Below are 25024 nucleotides of genomic sequence, written 5' to 3'. Positions count from 1 at the left end.
GTGGGATATTCCCGGACCGGGGCACGAACCTGCGTCCCTTGCATCGGCAGGCGGACTCTCAACCACTGCGCCACCAGGGAAGCCCTAAAATGTATATATTGATACACAGTGCTTTTTCAGGTCATCAGAACAACTCTGTGCAGTGGTAGAGAGGGCAAGCTCCTCTGTTATCATGCCCCATTTACAGGGGAGGAAGCTGGGCTCTGAGAACAACTCAGTCACAAAGTAAGTTCAAGGTCAGAGCTAGGACTTGGGCCTTGGTCTCCTGGCTTAATAGAGCAACTGCCCCATCCACACATGATCTGCTGAAGGATGTCCCTTTTAGGTGCTGGGCCGGAGGCTCCTAAGTACTGCACAGGAATGTTTCCCAAGGTAGGTTTCATGGTGACCCACAAAGGAAGAGTTCTGTAGTCATACCAGTGGATGAGTAGGATTAGGGCCACCAGCTGGACTTCTCAGAGCCTTTAATAAGTTAATATGGGAAAGTGTGCTCTAGGTCAAGGTTTCTCAAGGGGGAGGGGCGATATCCCCTCCCCCCAAGAGACATTTGGCAATGTCTAGAGACATACTTGTTTGTTACGACTGAGGGTGGGTGAGTGCTATTGGCCTCTAGTGGGCAGAGGCCAGCGATGCTGCTAAACAGCCTACAGTGCGCAGGACAGCCCCATAACAAAGAATAATCTGGCTTAAAATGTCAAGAGTGCTGGGGTTGTGTATACATACTGCTCTGGAGTATGAGTGTTAATAATAACCATAGCTAAGCTCACTTTTATTAAGTTGTCTAATGTGTTGGGGTTTTTTTTTTTTTTTTTTTGCGGTACGCGGGCCTCTCACTGTTGTGGCCTCTCCCGTTGCGGAGCACAGGCTCTGGACTCGCAGGCTCAGCGGCCATGGCTCACGGGCCCAGCCGCTCCGCGGCATGTGGAATCCTCCTGGACCGGGGCATGAACCCATGTCCCCTGCATTGGCAGGCGGACTCTCAGCCACTGCGCCACCAGGGAAGTCCAAATGTGTCGGGTTTTATGTACCTCACATGTACTAATGAACTGAGGCATCCCCGCAGCCCTATGAGGTTGGTAGTTGCTCCTCTTACCCCATAACACAGATGGGAACCGTAGAGCCCCCGAGACTGAATAACTTGTCCAATGTCACGCAGCTGGTAAGTGGTAGAGTAGGGATTTGAACCCAGGGACTCTGGCTCCAAAGTCCAGATCCACTCCATCTACTGCCTCATAAAGAACGAATTCTCTCATTCTCTTTCTTATTCCTGTTTTTGTGCCATTTACTCATTAGTTCACTCAGATATTTACTGAGTACTTGCTGAGACCTAGGCGCCAGCCTGGTGTTGGGGATGCAGCATTAAACAAAGCTGCAGAGTCCATGCCTTCACATGGGAGGGTCAGGCATTCAATCCATGCCTGCGTAGTTGGGTCTTTAATCACCGCTGTGGTTAGTGCCTCAAAGAAATTGAATACAGTGCTTTGGGGGACTTACCAGAGTGGGTGGCTTTGTCTTTTGATGTTCGGTGGGAAATGCCTTTTCCTTCAGAATGGAATTAACTTTCTTAGTTTTGGACATGATGCCTTGTCACTGCTTGTCTCAGCCAGGACCGCTTGCAGGGGGCGGGCTGGGAGAGCTGTTGGTGGCTGCATGAGTCAGGGTTCTCCAGAGAAACAGAATATAGATATAGGGATGTATAAAGAGATTTGTTATAAGGAGTTGGCTCACGTGATTGTGGAGGCTGAAAGGTCCACAATCTGCTCTCCTGGAGACCCAGGAAAGCCCACGGTATATTTCTGGTCCAAGTCCAGAAGCCTGAGAACCAGAGAGCTGATGCTGTACTCTGGGGGCGGAAGACCCATGACCAGCTCTTAACTTCAACCTTGAAAGGCAAGCCGTCTTGATCCAGTGGTTTGTTATTATGTACTCCTGGTATTGATTTGTGAGAATAGTACAGAGATTTTCACTTATATTTAGTTGAATTGGTATGAACTCATTAGAATATATGGAAATTTTTTAGGAACTGTTCAACTTAAAATCTCTGATTTGTAAGCTAATATATTCAATACCATATACATAAAATAAGCCTTCTGTTAAAAAAAAAAAAGTCAGGCAGAGAGTGAGTGAATTCTCCCTTCCTCCACCTTTTTGTTCCATTCAGGCCCTCAATGGATTGGATGGTGCTCACCCACCGTGGGGAGGGTCATCTGTTTACTCATTCTGGAGATTGAAATGCTCATCTCATCCAGAAACATCCTCCCAGACACACCCAGAAATAATGTTTAAGCAAATATCTGGGCATCCTGTAGTCCAGTCAAGCTGACACATAAACATAAAATTGGCCATCATGCCTTCTCTGTCTGCTTACCTGGGCTAAAACTTTCTTGAAAGTTGGCTTTTTAGCCCTACCTGGTCTCCTGGCCCCTTCACCGTGGAGCTGGTGACTGTGTTCACCTTCTATTAACAGTCAAGCTCTCTGAGTCTCCCGTTCCCCTCTGGCAGCTGGGGATAAATGACAGTCCTTCGCAGCTGCAAGGCCTGCTCCGAGGAGTCAGTGAAGCCATTCTTGGAAAGGACTTCACACGGGGCCTTGCCTCGGGTGAGCACTCAGGCTGGTTGGCTTCCTTCTGTGATTTCTGAGTTGGCAAGGGCCAGTGCTAGGACATCTACCCTTCCTTGGGCAGCAGAGAGGATGTGCTTCCCCCCTTCTCTTTGTGCTGGAGACATGGGCATTTGCCCAGTGACGCTCAGGCTATGACTGATTCTTTTGCACACACACTTGTCCATATGTGCTTCTTGTCCCCACGGGAGCTGTCATTTCGGGAAAAACGGCTTTCATGCATGGTACATCTGACCATGTCGTCCTCCGTGAGGGTCCCCAAGCGTGCCATGCTCTTGTACCCCTCCCTGCCTTTGTTAGTGCTGTGACTGATGCCTGGAGCCTTCCCTACCTCTTTCTTTTGGTACCTTTGTCCGTTTACTCCTTCTACATGTCCCTGTAGCTTATGGACCTCTCAAGAGCAACCATTTTGCTTTGTGTGCCTTTAAACATTTTTTATTTATTTCTATTTTATTTTTTATTTATTTTTATTTTTTTACTTTTTACTTTTTTTTTTTTTTTGGCCGTGCCATGCAGCACGCAGGATCTTAGTTCCCCGACCAGGGATCGAACCCCTGCCCCCTGCAGTGGAAGCGTGGAATCTTAACCACTGAACTGCCAGGGAAGCCCCCCTCTCCCGTTTTTTAATTAAAAAGTAAAAAAATTTTTTCAAGCTTTATTTAGGTATAATTGACGTATAACATTGTGTAAGCTTAAGGTGATGATTTGATGCATGGATATATTATGGAACGATTACCACGATAAGGCTAGTTAACACATCCATCAACTCACATAATTAACACTTTTTGTGTATGTGTCATGAGAACATTTAAGATTTACTTGCTTAGTAACTTCCAACTATGTAATACAGTACTGTTAAATATAGTCACTATGCTCTACATTAGATCCTCAGAATGTATTCATCTTAAAATTGGAAGTTGGTACCCTTTGGCCAACATCTCCCCATTTCCCCAGCCCCTAGCCACCACCATTCTACTCTCTGTTTCTATGAGTTTGGCTTTTTTAGATTCCACATGTAAGTGAGATCATATAGTATTTGTCTTTCTCTGTTTGACTTATTTCATTTAGCATAATGCCCTCAGGGTCCATCCATTTTATCACAAGAGGCAGAATTTCCTTCTTTTTTGTGGCCTAATAATATTCCATCGTATATATACCACATTTTTTATCCATTCATCCTTCCATGGACACTTGGGTTGTTTCCATGTCTTGCCTATTGTGAATAATGCTTCAGTGAACATGAGAGTGCAGATAGCTCTTCAAGATCCTGGTTTCATTTATTTTGGATGTATACTCAGAAGTGGAATTGCTGGATCATATAGTATTACTATTTTTGATTTTCTGAGGAACCTCCATACTGTTTTCCATAGTGGCTGTACCAATATACATTTCCACTAACAGTGCACAAGGGTTCCCTTTTCTCCACATCCTTGCTCACATTTGTTATCTCGTCTTTTTTTTGTTTTGTTTTGTTTTTGTTTTTTTGTTTTTGCGGTACATGGGCCTCTCACTCCCGCGGCCTCTCCCGCCGCGGAGCACAGGCTCTGGACGCGCAGGCCCAGCAGCCACGGCCCACGGGCCCAGCCGCCCCGTGACACGCGGGACCCTCCCGGACCGGGGCACGAACCCATGCCCCCCGCATCGGCAGGCGGACCCCCAACCACTGCGCCACCAGGGAAGCCCCCATATCTCTTGTCTTTTTAATCATAGCCATTCTAACAGGTATGAGGTATATCTCATTGTGTTTTTTTTTTGTTTTTGTTTTTGTTTTTTAGCAGTATGTGGGCCTCTCACTGTTGTGGCCTCTCGTGTTGCGGAGCACAGCCTCCGGATGCGCAGGCTCAGCGGCCATGGCTCACGGGCCCAGCCGCTCCGCGGCATGTGGGATCTTCCTGGACTGGGGCACGAACCTCTGTCCCCTGCATTGGCAGGCAGACTCTCAACCACTGTGCCACCAGGGAAGCCCCTCATTGTGGTTTTGATTTGCATTTCTCTGATTAGTGATGTTGAGCAACTTTCATGTACCTGTTGGCCATTTGTATGTCTTCTTTGGAAAAATGTCTATTCAGTTCCTCTGCCTATTTTTTAACTGGATTATTTGGGTTTTTTGCTATTGAGTCATATGAGTTTTTAATATATTTTGGATATCAATCCTTATCAGATACACGGTTTGCAAATATTTTCTCCCCTTTTGTAGGTTGCCTTTTCATTTTATTGATCTTTTCTTCTGCTGTGTAGAAGCTTTGTAGTTTGATGTAGTTCCGCTTGTTGATTTTTGCTTTTGTTGCTTGTACTTTTGGTGTCATATCCCAAAAAATCGTCGCCAAGACTAGTGTTAAGGTCTTGTGTTTTCTTCCAGGAGTTTTATGGTTTCAGGTCTCACATTTAAGTCTTTAATCCATTTTGAGTGATTTTTGTGAATGGTGTAAGGTAGGGGTCCAATTTTATTCTTTTGCATGTGAATATCCAGTTTTCCCAACACTATTTATTGAGGAGACTCTCCTTTCTCAATTGTATGTTCTTTGCTCCTTTGTCATAAATTAATTGTCCATATATATGTGGGTTTATTTCTGGGCTCTCAGTTCTGGTCCATTGATCTGTGTGTTTTTCTGTCAATACCATGCTGTTTTGATTACTATAGCTTTGTAGTATAATTTTAAATCAGGGACTGTGATACCTCCAGCTTTGCTCTTTTTTCTCAAGATTGCTTTAGCTATTTGGGGTCTTTTGTGGTGCCATATAAATTTTAGTATTTTTTTCTATTTCTGTGAAAAATGTTGTTGGGATTTTGATAGGGGTTGCATTGAATCTGTCAATCCCAATTTTATGTTTTTGATGTCACAATTTATATCTTTTATATTGTGTATCCATTAACAAATTATTATAGCAATAGTTTTATATAATATTTTTGTCCTTGAACCTTTATACTAGAGTTAAGTGATTAACACTCCACCACCACAGTATTAGAGTATCTGATTTTGACTATGTACCAGTGTGTTCTATATTTTCATGTGTTTTCCTGTTACTAATTAGCATCTTTCATTTCAGCCTGAAGAGTTTCTTTCTGCATTTCTTGTAAGGCAGGTCTAGCAGTGATGAACTCCCTCAGCTTTTGTTTGCCTGGAAAAGTCTTTCCATTCCTGAAGGACAGCTTGGCTGGATAAAGTATTCTTGGCTGGCAGTTTTTTTTCTTTGAGCACATTGCATGTATCATCCCATTCTCTTCTTGCCGGCAAGGTTTCTGCTGAGAAGTCTGCTGATAGCTGTAAGGTGGTTCCCTCGTATGTGAGGAATTTTTTTCTTTTGCTGCTTTTAAAATTCTCTCTTTGTCTTTGATTTTAGACAGTTTTATTGTAATGTGTCTTGGAGAAGATCTTTTTGGGTTGAAATTGTTTGGGGATCTGTGAACTTCTTGAACTTGGATTTCCAAATCCCTGCCCATATTTGGGAAGTTCTAAGCCATTATTTCTTTAAATAAGCTTTCTGCCCCTTTGTCCCTCTCTTCTTCTGAGACTCCAATAATGCATAGATTGTTTCTTTGAATGATATCCTACAGGCTTTACATACATAGGCTTACTTCGTTCTTTTTCATTGTTTTTTTCTATGTCCTCTTCTGAATGGGTAATTTCAAATGACTTGTCTTCTACACAAATTCTTTCTTCTGCTTGGTCATGTCTGATGTTGATGCTTTCTATTGCATAGTTCATTTCATTCATTGTATTTTTCTGAGCTACAGTTTGTGTGTGTGTGTGTGTTTAAGATTTCCATCTCTCTGTTAAACTCCTCATTTTGTTTGTGTATAGGTTTCTTGATTTTGTTGAATTGTCTTTCTGTCTTTTCTTATAGCTCACTGATCTTCCCTAAAACAATTTTGAATTCTTTATTGGGCAAATCATAGATTTCCATTTCTTTGGGATCAGTTACTGTGGGAAACTATTGTATTCTTTTGGTGGTATCTTGTTTCCTTGATTTTTCATGTTCCTCAAAGTCTTAGTTCGCTGTCTTTGCATTTGAAGAAGGCGTAACCTCCTCCAGTCTTTACTCTTCAATGTGTCCTATATAATTGGATTTTTGCACCAATCGTGTACTGGAACTTCTCTGCTGGACTCCTGGACTTCCACAAAGGCACTCTTGTCCATGGGTGATTGTGAAAATTGGTGTTCTTTGGGAGGGGGAAGGTGGTAGAAAACTCTTATTCTGCCATTTTGATGATGTTACTCTCTCACTTTAGGGATCATTACTGCTAATTCAGGAGATGAATACATTTTTTCAGTTGTAGATAATGGTATATTTTTGGGGTGCAGTGGAATTTTGGAAATGAGCAGTTGTTAAAGAATCAAGTCTGTGGTCTAATAGGAGTCTTCAGGCTAGGTAAAACCATTTCTAATTTAAAAGATGGAATGTAAATGCATTTCTGGCATGACTTTTAAACTGGCAAAAGAATAGTTCCCAACAAGGTCCAGGCCCACTCTGAGCAATGAATGGCACCATAGTTGGATCATGAGAATAGTCTCCAATGTGACTTGGAGATGGTCAATGTGTTCTATTTGTTTAAAAAAGAAGTCCCGTAACCTTGTAGGCTGGTGGCCAGTTGACTTCTTGCTAGTTGGAATGAAAACTCTTTTGATACTGAAGGAAAAATGACCATCTTTACTTATTTATTCATTCTTCAACTAGTTCCTGAGGACCTACTGTGTGCTGGGCTCCATGGATTCCACAGAGAGGGAGGAGACCTGGAGCTTCCTTATGTCTTTCTGTTCTAGAATTTCACATAAATGGAATCACACCATATATACTCTGCTGGCTTTTTTTTACTTGGCCTGGTGTTTTTGTGGTAATCCATGGTGTCGCATGTAACTCATTCCTTTTTAGGCTCTGTGGTATCCCTTTGTATGGCTGTATCACAGTTTGCTTACCCATCAACTTGTTTTTTTTATTTTTATTTTTTAGTCTTTTAACAACTTTTATTTGTGACATACAGCAGCATTAACCATCTTTATCATGTTGTATATTACATCCCTAGTACTTACTTATCATTTTTAATTAGTTAATTAATTTTGGCTGTGCCGGGTCTTAGTTGTGGCACACAGGATCTTCATGTGGCATGTGGGATCTTTAGTTGTGGCATGCAGGCTTCTTAGTTGCGGCATGTGGACTTCTTAGTTGTGGCATGCATGCAGTATCTGCTTCCCTGAGCAGGGATTGAACCCGGGCCCCCTGCATTGGTAGTATGGAGTCTTACTCACTGGACCACCAGGGAAGTCCCCCCATCAACTTGTTGATGGACATTTGGGTTGTTTCTAGTTTGGGGATTATGAATAAGTCTTCGGTGATCATTCATGGGCAAGTCTTTTTGTGCCCATTGTGCTCATTTCTCCTGGGTATGTACCTGGGAGTGGAGTTGCCGGTCAGAGAGTAGGTGTGTGTTTAACTTTATTGGAAACTTCTAAACAGCTCCCCAAGGTGGCTGTGCCACTTGACTCTCACCAGCAGTTCCTGAGGGTTCCTGAGTTCCTGCTTCTCTGTGTTTCTGTGGGAGCTGTCCTCACAGTGTCCCTTGCCCTTCCCCTGTTGGACCCCGACATTCAAATTTTCCTTCTTTCTCTCTCTCCAGGTGCTCAGGACAGAGCCAAGGGAAATGCCGACTTGGTGAGTCTTCATGTGATTTGGGGCCAGTTGTGTTGGCTTTGGGTTCTTCTGCTCTCCACTTCCCAGATCCTTCCTGCAGCTGTGTCAGGAGCCCAGGGAACTCAGCCCAGCTGGAGGGAGGGTCCCAGTCCCAGGCCCCCAACAGCACCCTGGCCCTGGTACAGCTCTTCCTGCAGCAGATTGTCTAACTCTGCTCTTTCCTCGCGTGTGAAGTTTAGATCTAACGAGGGTGGGCATCAGAATCGGCTGCAGCAGCCACCCCAGACCAAGTCAGTCTCTGTCTTAGTCACAGCATTTGTTGTGTGACTCCTGTGTGTCAGCCCTGGGCTTCGTGCTAGGACGCCTGGGAACAGACCACTCGAGTTTCTAGCCCTCATGGAGCCATCAGCCTAGCAGAGGCTAGTCACACAAAGAAATATATAAGTATAAATACTGTTAAGTACCATAAACAAACAGAACAGGCTGCTGTGAGAGAGAATTACTAGGGAAATGTTGAACCTCTGGAGGAAGCGGCCTCAGACTCTCCAGGGTGGCCCGGGCGAGAGTCTGCTGGCAGAGCTGACCACACGATTCTCAGGTGCTCCCCTGGACTGGGTGACCTCTAGGTCCTTTGGGGATGAATGTCTAGGGGAGTTGGATTTCTAAGCTAGCAGCTCTCATCCCTGAATACCGCGATGGGAGCTAATCTTCGGTCCCAAGTTCAGCTGTTCACCTGTCACACAGCTAGTGTGCACCCTAGTCTGCGGCGCAGTCTGGAATGCTGGGTGTAGATCCCAGACCCCTCCTTCCGAGGGAGGCAGACTGCACGCTCTGTCCCACCTCTCTAGACTGTCTACCCCATGAGTGAAACCCAGGGGGTCGCCTTCTCTCCCGAGGAGTGCAACGAGACCCCGGTTTACATTGGTCCCCGTGCTTGGGCAGGCGTACGTCCTGAACGCAGAGCCCTGTGGACACTGCCTCATTATCAACAACGTGAACTTCTGCCACGAGTCGGGGCTCAGGACCCGCACGGGCTCCGGTATTGACTGTGAGAGGATGCAGCAACGCTTCCACTTGCTGCATTTCGTGGTGGAGGTGAAGTGTAACCTGACTGCCAAGGTATGGTCCCTGTGCACAGAGAGAGATGGGGGCGGGCGGGGTAGTGTCCTGCGAGGGACGCTGGAAACAAATGACTCCCCAAGACGAGCCCTTCGGTCTGTAGGACTGTGAGAGGCAGTATGGTTCAGTGGTTACCGTGCAAGCTTCAGGCTCAGAGACCCGGGTTGAGGACCGGCTCTCCCACTACCTGTGTGACTCCCCAGCCTTAGCTTCTTTGTCTAGACAGCGAGAACCATGCTCACCTCCGAGGGTCATTGTAGGAGTAAATAAAGGGTGCCTAGCCCAGCATCTCTTCCCCAAGCATGGTGGCTATTGTGATTGCTGTGACTGTCATTACTTCACTATTGGCCCTGGGAGCAGGGGGCAGGCCCAGGACAAGGACCTGATCCGTCAGCGGTCTGGCTCACCTTCAGCCCTCTCTTGTAGCAAATGGTCCAGGCTTTGGTGGAGCTGGCGCGGCGGGACCACAGTGCTCTGGACTGCTGCGCGGTGGTCATCCTCTCTCATGGCTGTCAGGTAGGCGGCCTCACCTCCTTGGGCAGGTGCCTGGGAAGGCTGCCCTGAGAGGCTGTGCAGAGCCCCGTCCTCTCCTGTGTCCAAGACACCCTGGCCCTGTAGGAAGAGCTGCGGGGCCCTGTCCACCTCCTGTTGTTTTCTCGGGAGACATTTGCCCTCTGAGGAGTTGATGCTCCTCCTGGGTGGCACGGTGTCCCTGGGAGAAGCTGTCTGGGAGAGGCAGGAAAAGACAAGCTGGATTTTGTTCAGAGCTGGGCTCAGCTCGTAAGAGCTCCCAGTTCCTGCCTCGGTCCTGCTTGGTGTTGTTCTGGGCCGTTTGCTGCTGGCTGGGAGTCGGGACACTGGAACCCACTCTGGGCTTGGCCGCTAATGTGCTGGGTCATTGTGGCCACGCCCCTCCCCCTTCCTGTGCCTCAGTTTCCCCATCTTTTGAGTTGAGGGGTTGGAAAGAACAGAGGTAACAACCCCTATGGGTTGCACAGTGTTTTCAAAACTGGCAACTTTAGCACAAAAATCAGGATTTCCGGCTTCTCTTGAAAAGCCACAAAGGTCTGACCTTATCAGGCCAGCATCCTCATGGAGCAAAGCTCTGGCCTTTGGCAGGGCAGGGGCTGCCCGTTTGGTTCTTTCATTCACAGTGTGGCCCCTAGACTGGCAGCCTGGGCATCACCTGGCAGCTCTTGAGAATGCGGACTCTCATTCAGAGCCTGCACCTTAACGAGATGCCCGTGCACATAAAGTTTGAGATGAATTCGTCTAGAATAGCAGTTCTCAGCATTTCACTGCAAGAGAGGTGCCTGAAGGACCAGATTGCTGGTCCCACTACAAGGGATTCTGATTTAGGAAGTCTGGGTGGGGCCCAGGAATTTGTATGTCTTACAAGTTCCCAGGTGATGTTGATGCTGCTGCTTCAGGGACCACACTTTGAGAGCAGCCAGTCTGGAGGTAGCTGCCCAGTGTCCTCGAGTTAGGCTATCTGGTGCTTATAGGCATGTGAGTTTCAGACCCCAGGAGTAGAGGTGGGCCAGGGGCTGCCCGGAACCAGCCTGCTGTAACTCAGCCTTGTGCCCCTGGGTGGGACCTTCTAAATGCTTGGCCCCCACAAAGCCTCTGAACAGGCTGTTGGATTCCTACCCTGACTTCCTTGGTTTGTCACCAGGATTCATGGTTTTCTAGGCAAGCCACCTCCAGTTCCCGGGCGCTGTTTATGGCATGGATGGATATCTCGTGTCTGTCGAGAGAATTGTGAACATCTTCAATGGAACTGGCTGCCCCAGCTTGGGAGGGAAGCCCAAGCTCTTCTTCATCCAGGCCTGTGGCGGAGGTAGGCCGGTCCTCAGCCTCCTTGCCCCTGTGAGTCTAGTGGGGAAGCAGCCACTGCCTACTTCCTTCTCCATCGCTCCTCGCGATGTCCCGGGGTTGATCCAGGCAGCCGGGGGCGTCCCAAACATGGTCACTGCTCTCCGAGTGTGGCACCTCCATCTAGCTGGAGTAGCTTCAGCTCTGTCCAGCCTTTAGAGGTTTGCGTCTTCCGTCTCCCAGTGCCATAGCATCAGGGGGTCATTCAGCTGTGGCCACTTCAACCCCAGAGACTTGGCAAAAACAAACAATGCAGAGGAGAGAGAAAACCTCCTTCATTTTCCTTATCATCATTCCCCTGACCTCCATCAACCAGACTCCCTTCCCCCTTTCGCAGAGAAAGGGAGGCCATTGCTGAATTAACTACTGGAATTCCCAAAGGCTTAGGTTCTGGGGATTCAGTAATTTTTAAGGATTATTTAGATTGTTTGTAGTTTTGCTCTACGTCCTGATTTTAAACCTGAGCCCTACTTCAACGTTACCTGGTTTTCTTATAAAGTAAAAAAAGAGGGAAGAGAGAACATTATGTGTCCTGGATTATGGGACATGATGGCATCTCCAGGGGCAGGGATATCTGAAAGGCATATCACTTCCTTGTCCCTTGGCCTGATCTGCCAGAGAAGCGGGCATTGTTATACCGTAGAGCTGTCAGCTTGTATGCCAAGTATGCACACCAGTGACCTGTAACATGGGCACCTGAGGCATATCCTTCTGCACACGGTGATTTGTCCCATACTATTCCACATTGGCGGGGGAGTCATGGGAGAGATTGTCTAGGAGGGCAGGCTCTGGTCATATGATTCATCCAGTAAGTTTATTGACCACCTGCTGTATACACCAGGCTGTAGAGATGCAGAGGTGGGGTCTCTGTCCCCTGGGACTTATAATTTGACTGGAACTGTGTTACGTCACTATCATGACCCAGGCCTGTAACTTGGCCATGAGTGATGGAGAACACTGGGTCGAATCCTGGGTGAGCTGCTCCCTGCACAGCCATGGGCCAGTTAATCTCTAGAAGGCTTGGCAAATAAGGATAGTAAGAGAGCCTAGCTCTTAGTGTTCCTATCTCTCACATACTAATCAGTGTGGCTCTTTTTTTAAAAAAAATTAATTTATTATTTATTTATTTGTTTGTTTGTTTTTGGCTGCATTGGGTCTTTGTTGCTGTGCACATGGGCTTTCTCTAGTTGCGGCGAGAGGGGGCTACTCTTCGTTGTGGTGCGCAGGCTTCTCATTTTGGTGGTTTCTCTTGTTGTGGAGCATGGGCTCTAGGCTCGTGGGCTTCAGTAGTCGTGGCACACGGGCTCAGTAGTTGTGGCTTGAGGGCTCTAGAGCTCAGGCGCAGTAGTTGGGGTGCACGGGCTTTAGTTGCTCCGCAGCATGTGGGATATTCCTGGACCAGGGCACGAACCTGTATCCTCTGCATTGGCAGGCGGATTCTTAACCACTGCACCACCAGGGAAGCCCTAGTGTGTCTCTTAACGCACTTAACACATTGCCTGGTTCATTTTCCTAACTGGAAACCTGGCCTCCCTCCTCCTGCTGACCCCAGAGGACTCAGTGTCACATAAGAGCCCCACCCCTGTCACCAGTGCAGTTATCTCAGAGTGATGATGACAGGTAGATGGAGAGACTGCTGTTCTTGGGTTGAAATCCTTTGTAACTTGTCTTTCTTCTTATGATCCAGAATGTGTGGTCAAGTGATGTTCTTACTCAGAAGTGCGTGGTCCCTCTTTCTCCTGTGAATCAAAGGAAAAACAGATTGAAGGGTGAGCTGGGGTGCCAGCTTTCTGGGGAAGATAGCTGGTCTTCTGGGCCAGGGCCCACCCCACTGTCCATTCTCAGCAGCGAAGGAGGATCTTTGTGGTGTTACTCTTTGGACTCCTTAGCGGGGCTGCTGGGCCCTTAATCTGGGCCCGACCTCTTCGCCTCCCCCTCCTGGCATGCTGTGCCGCCCCCCCCCCCCCCAGCGCTGCTCAGCCTTCCCAGGACACCAGGGTCTGGCTTACTCCTCAGGCTTTCTATGTGCCATTCCTCTGCCTTGTCTCCTGGCCACCTCTTAATCATCCATCCTTCTGGTTACAGCTTATTGTCACCGCTTCCAGGAAGGCTTCCCTGAACACCTCCTTCCTTGCAGAAAGTCAGTGTTCGTGCTGGCTGTTGTGCTCCTGCAGCCCCCGTTCTTCCCTTGTCTTAGCACTTTCTCCTTGCATTCAGATGGCCTCGTCCCCTGGTCAGCTCTCTGAGGGCAGAGCCAATCTCATCCGCCCTGCAGCTGGGTCCCCAGCCTGGCACAAAGCCCACAGTATGCTTGCATCTTATGTGCATTCTAATTGTTTGAATTTGAAATAGAACCATATAAAAATATGGTTTGACGTAATGTGGACTCCTGCCATTAAAAACAAAACCAAACAATCCACTGACAACAGCAGGATTCCAAAGCTGGTACGCAGTGATTAAGGTGCCACTTTTGGAGTGGTGGTCTCTGCTTAGCTCCCTGCTGCGGGATCTTGTGTTTAACGCTGTTGCCACATGGTGGCGCCACCATCAGCTGAGGACAGAAATACCCAAATGTCAGCGGCTGTTGTTTGGTGTCTGGTGACTGGTGTCGTGTTGTTTACAGGTCTCTGAATGTCTGCCCTGGATTTTGGTGACTCTTGTGTTGCTATTTTAAGATTCACTATTGTTACAATGTAAATCAATTAAAAAATCTTCTAAATGTCATGCGCCCCTTCTTTAAGAGGTAGTGCGGGCACCAACACGGAAGAACATGCCTCAAAGTCAGTAACTTTGGTGTGAAACTTCAGTGTTAGCATGATGAACTCAGCCAGAGCTGAGTGGCCTAAATGTTGGGGTGACCCCTCCAGAACTTTAGAGATCATGCCGAGAAGCTGGAAAGGAAGAATCATGTACGACAGTGGTTGTGGATTTTATGTGCTGAGGGAACGGCTCCTCTTCCCACTGTGAATTCTTCTGGGATGTTATTCTTCCTTGCAGGGAGTTTTGAATCAATAAGGCTCCTTAAGAAGAAAGCAATGGCTTAAATGCATAACCTACAGGCGAGGCCTTCCCAGCAGATTTGTAGGAGGATGACACGTGGATGGAGACACAGCCAGCATCCCCTGTCTGACCCCGTCTTCCTCTGACCCCCATCTTCCCCTCTCAGATCCCATTGTCCCATTTTCACAGGCAGCCCCCACCTGTCTCCTTAGGCCCTTCCTAGAGCATCCCCCACTGAAGCGCTCCCTCCCCTGCTGCACCCTGCTTCCCCGGGCAGACCCAGCGGCAGCCCCAGGTTCCCCTCTCAGGTCTCCTCCCCTGTCCAACTTCCCCTAGGACAGATTCCAGAATCTCGACCAAGCCAACAACCGGAAGCAGTGACCTGAGACAGCTATGCCATAGTCCAGCTTTCACAGATCTAAGAGACCCCCTTGGCAGGCTTGGGAAGCAGCAGGGTAGTTGAGAGGCACAGAGTCCTGGTCCCCTGCGCATTAGGTGTGAGACCACAGGCAAATTACCGAGTTTTCTGAGCTTTAGTTGTATGGGGTGAGAGGTTGATAGATTTTTTTTTTTTAAGGTTTTATTTATTTATTTATTTATTGGCCACACTGCACGGCATATGGGATCTTAGTTCCTCGACCAGGGATCGAACCCGTGCCCCCTGCAGTGGAAGCACGGAATCTTAACCGCTGGACCGCCAGGGAAGTCCGGTCAGTAGATGTTGGGGTTGTTATTATGGGGTTTCCAGGACCGTCTTTGTCCTGTCTCTGTCCCCTGTGGATGGGACCCCAGCTTCCCTGGGTGAACTGTGACCTCCCTCCCTCCTTGCTATTACCCACCGTGGATGAAGCCACACAAACCCTCCAGCTCTCCTGCCCAGAGACCTGCCCGACAGGTGCTGCTTCTCCCACCAGGATTGCTGTGCCTTCTCACATGGGAGCCTGGGTCACAACCGCCTGCTCCAGAAACCCTCCCCCGTGGAACCCCAGGCCCCTCGGCCCTCTGCCTGTCTTTGCTGAGGCTCTTTTCAGCTGCTTCCTTTCTGAAGTAACACTTTGTACTCTGCAGTGAGCTCTGCTTTGGAGAAACTCATCCCAGGACACGTCCTGCAGCGTCACCGCCCCAGTGACTCTGTGGCTGAGCTGTGTGTGGCCCGAGTCCTGCCCTGACTCCTAACCCTCCGTCTTCCAGGCCTGCCACTGCTCTGGGGCAGCTTCGGTTTTAAAACAGAAAAGACAGAAAATATGGCAACTTAAAAAAAGAAACATCCAGAATCCTACGAGCCCGACATGGGAGTCTCATTTTGCCTTTTACCTTTGGATCTTGGCCGAGGGGCACAGTCCGCGTTTCTCATTGAACCTTTTCCCTGAAGCATCACCCCACATCTCCACAGTCTCCATTTTCACTGTTCAAATGGCTTATAATCTTGCATTGTAGTGATATGCAATCACTTACTAAACCATTCCCTAGCGTTGGCCATTTCGGTGGTATCCAATTTTTGGCTCACATGACCACCAGTGTCTTTGTATTGAGGGCTTTTGGCTTCACTTGAATTATTTCCTTAGGAAACTACTGAGTCAGGGGTGTAAACATCTCCATGGATCCCGTTACCTATGACTTAATGCCTTCTTTGGTTTCCATAAAAGGGTTTGAGGTAACTTAAGGAAGTACAAGGGATGTAGTAGAACAAAATACAGAGAAAGAGAAAATAAGGAGGAAATAGAAATGCAAGGCAAGAAGAGGAGGAAGTTTGGTGTCTAGAAGTGCATCTGGTGAGGCTCTGCGTGCTTGCTAGAGGTGGCCCGCAGACCGGCTTTGTGCTTCCCAGCGCTGAGGCAAGATCGGGTGAGGTAGAATCGCTTATAAGATCCACCTTATTTGGGATTCATAAGACAGAATTGCCAAGAATGGCAATTTTTCTCCCCTGGGTTGTCTTCATAGGGGACACTGTAAGTTAGTGGACACTTGCCTCAACTGTATACCTACCAAAAAAATAAAAGAGATCAGTTTTATATCTTTTTTTTTTTTAATTTTATCTATCTGGCCGCTCCGCACAGCATGCAGGATCTTAGTTCCCCAGCCAGGGATCGAACCCGTGTTCCCTGCATTGGGAGCACAGAGTCTTAACTACTGGAATGCCAGGGAAGTCCTTTTTTTTTAATTAAAAAAAAATCCAAGTTTCAATGTAAATTGAAGGCAGTTTTTTCAGTTTGGGTGTTTAGCTCCCCAGACAGGATCCCATCTTCTTTTTTCTTTTGGCTGCGCCGCTTGGCTTGCAAGTTCCCCAACCAGGGGTTGAACCTGGGCCCTCGCCAGTGGAAGTGCAGAGTCCTAACCACTGGTCCACCAGGGAATTCCCCCATCTTCTTATTTTCTGTCTTCCTCAGTGCCCGTGTTGGGGCTCTGTACCCCAGGGGTACTCCGTGTGTATGTGTCTCTGCCGTCTGTCATAAACCATGATTTTAAAGAAGCCTTTATCGTAACCTGAGGAAAATCCTCATGATGCCCTGATAAGGGAATAAAGCATGATTAGTTGAACCTGCAAATAAGCAGGTAAAAACAAAACACAAAAGATGGGAAGGAGGTGCAGCAAAGCATTAGCCATGGTTGTCTCTGGCTGCTGCCAACATGGCCAGGCTTTGTTTTGTTTTGAATCATAATGTTGAGATTTAATGTGTGTTTGGGGAAGGAGCCACAAATATGGTTAAAAAAAATCAACAAGGACAAAATGATCAAAGTGCATAATAATCGGTTGGTAAACTCATGAGATCAAAAGTAGTTCATGCTGGGCTTCCCTGGTGGTGCAGTGGTTAAGAATCCGCCTGCCAGTGCAAGGGACATGGGTTCGAGCCCTGGTCTGGGAAGACCCCACATACCACGTAGCAACTAAGCCCGTGTGCCACAACTACTGAGCCTGCGCTCTACAGCCTGCAAGCCACAACTACTGAGCCCGTGTGCCACAACTACTGAAGCCTGCGCGCCTAGAGCCCATGCTCTGCAACAAGAGAAGCCACCGCAGTGAGAAGCCCGTGCAGCACAACGAAGAGTAGCCCCCGCTCCCTGCAACTAGAGAAAGCCCATGCGCAGCAACGAAGACCCAATGCAGCCAAAAAAAAAAAAAATTTATTAAAAAAAAAAAGTTCGGGGCCTCCCTGGTGGCGCAGTGGTTGAGAGTCCGCCTGCCGATGCAGGGGATACGGGTTCGTGCCCCGGTCTGGGAGGATCCCATATGCCGCGGAGCGGCTGGGCCCGTGAGCCATGGCCGCTGAGCCTGCGCGTCCGGAGCCTGTGCTCCGCAACGGGAAAGGCCACAACAGTGAGAGGCCCGCGTACGGAAAAAAAAAAAAAAAAAAAAAAAAAAGTTCATGCTCATTAAAAAACAGACAGGAAAAAAAACAAAACAAAACAAAAAAACAAACAGGGCTTCCCTGGTGGCGCAGTGGTTGAGAGTCCGCCTGCCGATGCAGGGGACACAGGTTCGTGCCCCGGTCCAGGAAGATCCCACATGCCGCGGAGCGGCTGGGCCCGTGAGCCATGGCTGCTGAGCCTGCGTGTCCAGAGGCTGTGCTCTGCAACGGGAGAGGCCACAACAGTGAGAGGCCCGTGTACTGCAAAAACCAAAAACCAAAAAACAAACAAAAACAAACAAAATCAAAGCCCTCAGAGGTGTATAAAGGTGAAAAGTCAAAGTCCTGGGCCCATCCCTACTCCCATTCTTGTTCTTCAGAAGAGCCACTGTTAACAACTGGTGTTTCCTTCCAGACTTTTCTCTTTCTCTCCTGTCCATTTATCCATCATGTCTATGCCAAACAGGTCATACGTTATATACTGTTCTGTGACCTTTTTAGGGGTAATTTTTTCTAATTTAAAAACTTTGTGATAAAATACACATAAAATTTACCATGGTAAGCAGTTTTAAGTGTATAGCTCTGGAGTGGTATTAAGTACGTTCACGTTATTGTGCAGCCATCACCACCATCCATGTCCAAAACTCTTTTCATTTTGCAAAACTGAAACTCTGTACCCATTAAGCACTAATCCCCATTCCCCATTCCTCCAGCCCCTAGTAACCAGTATTCTGTTTTCTGTTTCTATGAATTGGGTTACTCGAGGCACCTCATGTAAGCAGAATCATGCAGTATTTGTCTTTCTGTGACCGGCTTTTTTCGCTCAGCATAATGTCCTCAGGGTTCATCCATGTTGTAACATGTGTCAGAATTTCCTTCCTTTATAAGGCTGTATAACGTGACTTTTAAAAAAAATCTATATGCTGTTTTAATTAATTAATTAATTAATTTATGGCTGCGTTGGGTCTTTGTTGCTGTGCGCGGGCTTTCTCTAGTTGCGGTGAGCGGCCGCTACTCTTTGTTGTGGTGCGCGGACTTCTCACTGTGGTGGCTTCTCTTGTTGCGGAGCACGGGCTCTAGGCGCGTGGGCTTCAGTAGTTGTGGCCCGTGGGCTCAGTAGTTGTAGTGCATGGGCTCAGTTGCATGTGGGATCTTCCCGGACCAGGGATTGAACCCATGTCCCCTGCGTTGGCAGGCGGATTCCCAACCACTGCACCACTAGGGAAGTGTGACTTTTTAATGACATAAAATTTAGCATTTTTAACTATTTTAAATTGTACAATTCAGTGACATTAAGTACATTCACAATGTGAGTGACCATCATCACCATCTAATTCTAGAACGTTTCATCTTTCCCCAGAAGAAACTCCATACCCGTTAGCAGTCACTCCATTCCCAGCCCCTGGCAACTAATCTGCTTTCTCCTCTCTGGATTCGCCTCTTCTGGATATTTCATATAAGTGGGATCATATTCTGTGGCCTTTGGTGTCTGGCTTCTTTCACTCAGCGTGTTTTCAAGGCCCCTCCACACTGTTTTCTCTATCAGTACTTCATTCCTTTTTAAGCCTGAACAATATTCCATTGGATGTTTATAGACATTTTGTTTATCCGTTCATCTGTCCCTGGACACGTGGGTGGTTTCTAGCTTTTGCCTGTTGTGAATATTGTAATGAACACTGCTGCACAAGTTCTTGCTCAAACACCTGGTTCCCATCCTTTTGGGTGTATACCTTGTAACTTATTTTTATAGCTGTTTAAAAAATTTCTGCATCCTTGCCCTCACCCCCAGCTTTACTTAATGAATGTGGAAAACTCTTGTTACAGTAAAAGTAAAGCCCCTGTTTCGGTTTCCTGCTCCTGTTTGTCCAGCACTAGGCCCCCGGCTCCAGAGGAAATCAGGCCTCTCAGGCTGGTGGCACCAAGAAGTGGGAGCTCTGGTCTGGGTGTTTACACTGGCAAGTGTTGTCTGTTTCTGTTTCCTGCAGAGCAGAAAGACCAGGGGTTTGAGGTGGCCTCCACTTCCCCTGAAGACAGGACCCCTGACAGCGACCCTGAGCCCGATGCTACCCCGTTCCAGGAAGGCCCAGTCACCGTCGACCAGCCGGATGCCGTGTCTAGTTTGCCCACACCTAGCGACATCTTGGTGTCCTACTCCACCTTCCCAGGTGAGTGGATCGTGAGAGCTTGTCCTTCCAGCCAGCAGGTCCCCCCATCTGCCCTAGAAGCGGCTGTGTTGTGAAGAAGAGACCTGCGTGTGAGACTTTGTTCTGCCTCTTGTGACCCTGAGTAAGTTACTTCACCTCTCTGAGCCTCAGCTCAGGGCGAGGCAGTCAGGGTGCCTAGAATGCAAAGTGTAAGGAGGCATGCATTCTTGCGTTGGTGTGCCTCACTCGCTTCACCCTCATCCTGGCCCTGCCTCAGTCTTCTCATCTTTAAAATGGGTATATTGATTGTACCTTAGGGATCGTCATGGTGAGTTTAACAAGGTGGCTGCTCCCCCACTGAGCACAGCGCCTGGCACATAGCAGGTGTGACAAGTGTTAGTTTCTTTCCTTTCTTATCCCTCGGGAGAGTCACCTGACTTCTCCGAGCCTTGGTTGCCTTGTTAGGAAAATGGGAAGCATGACCAAAGTCACAGGGTAGTGGTGAGGATGCAATAAGATCACGATGGGACAGAGCACGGAGATGTGGGCTGCTGCTGGCTGTGTACATCAGTCCAAGTGTGGAGGTGGGCCCGTCTGCACACGTGGGGAGGGGCAGCTTCCCAATGAAGTTCAGCCTTTCTCCTTCGGCAGGTTTTGTCTCCTGGAGGGATACCAAGAGCGGCTCCTGGTACATCGAGACCCTGGACAGCATTTTTGAGCAGTGGGCTCACTGCGAAGACCTTCAGACACTCTTGCTCAGGGTGAGGCTGGTGGGAGGGCCAGTGTGTCATCCTCCCCAGGGCAGGTGGTGGGGCTGAGCAGGGCCCCAAGCCCAAGCCAGAGGTTTCTTCTGCACCGGGCTTGCCCTGAGAGTTGGTGCTTTTGCTTCTCCTAATGCGAGAAATTACTGCCTGCAGTGACATTTGCTCATCATGCAAAAGACTGCTTTCCCCAGCCTCTGAGGTCCCAGGCTGACACCTCAGTCCCCGCCCACTGATGGAGCCAGTCCTCAGTGCCAGGGTGGGATGGCCCAGTGCCTGAGCGTGGCCCTGAAGGCAGGTCGCAGGGCCTGCACCCTTTCCCCACTGCACGGCCTTCTGCTCTTGACCCTTGAGAATCCTTGACCCATGAATCCTTTTAGTGTCTCCCCTTCTGGAAGGCCTCAGTGAGAACAGGGAAGGCCAGCCGGATAGGGCCCCACTCAGAGCAGTTACTTCCTCCAAGTGTCTCAGAGCACGCATGGGCCCCTCCTGCTCTGTTCAGGTATTCTGTGCCGTGAGAAGGAGCTATATGGGCTGGGACCTCCTCCTGGGGAGGCTCCGGCTCTGAGCTTTGCTGAGCAGAGGAGAGAAGAAAAGCAGGTGCGGTGCCACCACGCAGCACGACTCCAGGGGGCGCCATGAGCCATGGCCGCGGATGCGCAGGTCTCAGGGGCAGCTGGGGGCCCATCAGGGCTAAGCAGTGCACTTGGCTCCTGGGGCCCAGTATCTTCTCTCAACTTTCCTTCATGCAAACCTTTCAGTCTGGTTTGAACTTTGTGAATTTCTGAGTTTTGAAATTCTGAATTTTGAATTTTCTAAACTTACAGTTGAGATGCTTGTTCTCTAACCCCTCCCCCATCCCCCGTCCAGTGCGCACGTGCACACACACACACTCAAGGAGGCTGCAGCTAGAGTTTTTTTTTTTTTTTTAATTAATTAATTAACTTATGGCTTCATTGGGTCTTTGTTGCTGCACCCGGCTTTCTCTAGTTGCGGCGAGTGGGGGCTACTCTTCGTTGCGGTGCGCGGGCTTCTCATTGCGGTGGCTTCTCTTGTCGCGGAGCATGGGCTCTAGGTGCGTGGGCTTCAGTAGTTGTGGCACGTGGGCTCAGTAGTTTTGGCGCACGGGCTCTAGAGCACAGGCTCAGCTGTGGTACACGGGCTTAGTTGCTCCACGGCATGTGGGATCTTCCTGGACGAGGGATCGAACTCATGTCCCCTGCATTGGCAGGTGGATTCTTAACCACTGCGCCACCAGGGAGGTCCCTAGAGTTGTTTTTAAAGTTCTGACTCGGTGGGGACTTCCCTGGTGGTCCAATGGTTAAGACTTGGTGCTCCCAATGCAGTGGACCTGGGTTCGATCACTGGTCAGGGACCTAGATCCCGCATTCCACAATTAAGACCTGCACAGCCAAATAAATAGATAAAAATAAATAAAATAAAATTCTCACTTGGTGGACGCTCCCCCAGCCCTTCTTTGGAATTCTTACTTCAGTCAAGAGAACTCACAGGCCTCCCTGTGGTCTTGTTTTCACAGGTTGCTAATGCTGTTTCAGTGAAAGGAATTTACAAACAGATTCCTGGATGTTTTAATTTCCTCCGGAAAAAACTTTTCTTTAAAACGTAATGAGGCTGGGGCCTCTCACCCTGCCTTACCTTTCACCCCAAAACCTTCCTGCTCCAGCCCTGGTGGCAGCTGAGGCCTGGACTTTCCTACAGCTGTGGCTGACACCCATTGAAGGATTCTGTAGCCTGTAGAGGTCTGCTGTTTCCCCCCACGGACTGCAGACAGGCTCCTAGCAGCTTTCAAACTGGAGCCAAATGACCGGTGATGGAGGAAGGAGAGCAGAAGGCCGTGGACACCACAGGGCTCTTTGCCAGGGGCCCGTTCCTGGCTAGTGGCTGTGGCCTGTGATCCCTGTGTTTTCTCCACATCAGGGCTTCTCAGCCTCAGCACAGCTGACATTTGGGGCCAGAGAATCCTTAGTTGTGGGGCCGTCCTGTGCACTGTGGGACATTTAGCAGCATCCCTGGCCTCTCTCCACTAGATGCGAGCAGCACCCCTTCCCCGAGTCGTGACAACCAAAACTGTCTTCAGACATTGCCAAGTCTCCCTGGTGGGCCCCCACTGGAGAACCACTGAGCTACAGGAAACTTTGGTGACAAGCAGACCAGTATCTCTTTTAGATCAGCAGTTTGGGGCTACTAGAGTTTGAAGAGTTAGAATCTGTGAGTCCTAAATGAAGTTTTAAAAATTACCAAGTTTTGTCTATATTGCAGTGTTCTTAAAAACAAAACAAACCAAAACCTTAGGTGAATATGGACTCTCTTTCACCTATTTCCCCCCCCTCATTTTGCACTAACTCTTTATTCTTCCTTATATAAAGGGGACTTTGGATTTTTGGGAAACATTTCCCCAGCTCTTATTTCTTTTGACTTTCCCCCCTACCCCATCACAGGAAGGTGACTGGGGTGGGAGCTGTGTGTTGGGGGAGGTTAAGTCACCTGTCCAGGGAACACAATTAACCAGTGGAGAGACCCGGCAAGGCCCAGGTCTTCCTGAGTCCAGCCCATCCCTCCAGGTGCCTTCCTGGCTGCAGGACCCGCACCCTTACCCCCGCCGCCAAGGCCTTTAAGCTGCCTCGACCCCAGCCTATTTCTTGCTTTCAGGGCTTAGATATGAGGACGATTTGCTAATAAGACTCTCACCAAGATGTGATTCGTGTAGTTGTCACTTTATTATTATTTTCCTCCTGTGACCTTTCCAAGTCCGAAACAGTCCCGGGGACTTCTGGTGGTTAGTTATTTTCTTATTTTCAATCACCTTCAGGACACACACAAGAAAATAATCAGGTTAACCCAGCAGAGCAGAGCCTTGCTTGCAGGTTCCCGGCTTTCTCCCTCCCCGCTCTGCGCTGCCCGTGTGAATCAGGCGGCCCGCGTTGAAGCAGCTCTCCCTAGGGGCTCTAATGACGCTCCAGAGAAAAGATGTCATCACAGCTTTACACTGACCTGTTTGGGCTTCCTGTAAAAAGGAGTCTTAGCCTGGAGTTCAGTTTGGGCTTCAGGGCGGGGGGCCTGGGAACTCAAAAAATTATACGCCGAATGTATGGACGGGCATGTTTGTAGATTTCATTTGTTTCTCAAAAGGTTTGAGAGCCCCTAAATTGTTAACAATCCCTGCCGTTGTCAAGGCACCATCACATGCTGAGAGTGGGGCTGTAACCCGTTTTCGGAGGTGGTTTGGCATCTCCTAAACATCCTAACGTGCCGACTCCATGATCCAGTGACGCTGCGTTATCTCTGTAGCATAGATGCTCTCATCAGTGTGCAAGGATATACGTCCAAGGATGTTCATTGCAGCCATGTGAGAGTGGAAAATAGGAAACAGATGAAAGCTTCATTCATTATATTCATACTATGGAATTTTATTTAGCTGTTCAAAAGAATGACATAGATACGTGGGCTCACATGTATAATATGATATGGTGTTAAGTGAAACGACTAAGCTGCAGAACAGTAATGGAGAGTAAAACCCTATTTTTGGTTAGAAGACAGTATGTTTATATGTACGTATATAGATATTTTATAGATGCACCAAAATAAATCCAGAAGACCACACACCAAGCCATTGGCCATGATTATCTCTGGGGGGGTAGACCTGCAGATGTCATACAAGGGGGATCTCTACTTTTTTACTTGATACACTTTTAATACACTTGATATGCTTTTAATATTTTTACCAAGAGTATGTATGACCTTCTAGAATAAAAATAAAAATAAAGCTGGTGAACGCTGAAGATTCATGTGTTGCTGTCATTCAGCGAACATCTGTTGAAAGGATGAATGCCCTTGGCCACCTGTCTCCTGTCGCTTCCCAGCCCCTGACCTTGGCTCGTCACTTGTCTGGGTTTGGAACTCCAAGCTGTGCCCCTGGGCTGGGACCACTGCAAGGCTCCACTGGCCCCTCTGCAGTTGCCGGGGCGGCCTCTACCAGAGGACAGCTGGCAGCTTGGCTCTGCTGCTCCTGGAACCTGACACAGGCACATGAGCCTGCCCTGGCTGCTGTCCCGGGAACCTAGGGCCTCTGCCCGGCTGCCTCGCAAGGCTTGCTTTCCCCATTGGATCCCCTCTGACATCTGGCCAGGCTTTCGGCTGAGGCCTGCTCTGTTGTGCTTGTGTCTGTGGCTGGGAACAGCTGATGCTGGGACCAAAAGATAGGACAATTGCTCCCGGCCCTGCTCGGGGCCTCCAAGGTGCTGCCAGGGCCAGCCGCATGGTGACTCACAACGGCAGCTGGGGCTGGAAAGGATCCTCAGATTTGGCTGGGAAAAGGCCCTAAGCGTCCTCCCATCTAATCCGTCTCGGGCCAGGCTCTTTTGAAATGCTGGGGGCACCTCCAAAGCTGGACTCAGGTTTTCCTCTGCCAAAAGGGGACCAGAGCTTTCCCCCAATGGACAGAAAAAACCTTGTAAGTTAATGGCCACTCTCTTCTTGATTTTACCTTTTTCTCCAACAAACTTTTCTGGA

The 25024-nt window shown here is 48.5% G+C and overlaps 1 protein-coding gene across 3 annotated transcripts in view; it reads left to right on the top strand.

The window, feature by feature from the left end:
• Positions 1–24294, top strand: part of CASP9 (caspase 9) — a 31565-nt gene extending 7271 nt beyond the window's left edge. Inside the window, exons 3-10 of one of the 3 annotated variants that reach the window (XM_082616358.1) lie at positions 8235–8269; positions 9191–9367; positions 9794–9883; positions 11060–11236; positions 14874–14952; positions 19575–19754; positions 20385–20494; positions 22032–24294. In XM_082616358.1, the coding sequence (XP_082472484.1) occupies positions 8235–8269; positions 9191–9367; positions 9794–9883; positions 11060–11236; positions 14874–14952; positions 19575–19754; positions 20385–20494; positions 22032–22121 (938 nt within the window). In that variant the 3' untranslated portion in view covers positions 22122–24294. The remainder of the gene's footprint in view (positions 1–8234; positions 8270–9190; positions 9368–9793; positions 9884–11059; positions 11237–14873; positions 14953–19574; positions 19755–20384; positions 20495–22031) is intronic. The other 2 variants (XM_082616360.1, XM_082616359.1) reach the window with 2 other exon arrangements.
• The last annotated feature ends 730 nt before the right edge of the window (positions 24295–25024 follow it).

Source organism: Mesoplodon mirus (genome assembly GCF_964341445.2).
Source record: "Mesoplodon mirus genome assembly, chromosome: 3".
Lineage (NCBI taxonomy): Eukaryota > Metazoa > Chordata > Mammalia > Artiodactyla > Ziphiidae > Mesoplodon > Mesoplodon mirus.
The sequence above is the reverse complement of the archived record's forward strand: the minus strand, read 5'-3'. Positions and strand labels throughout refer to the sequence as shown.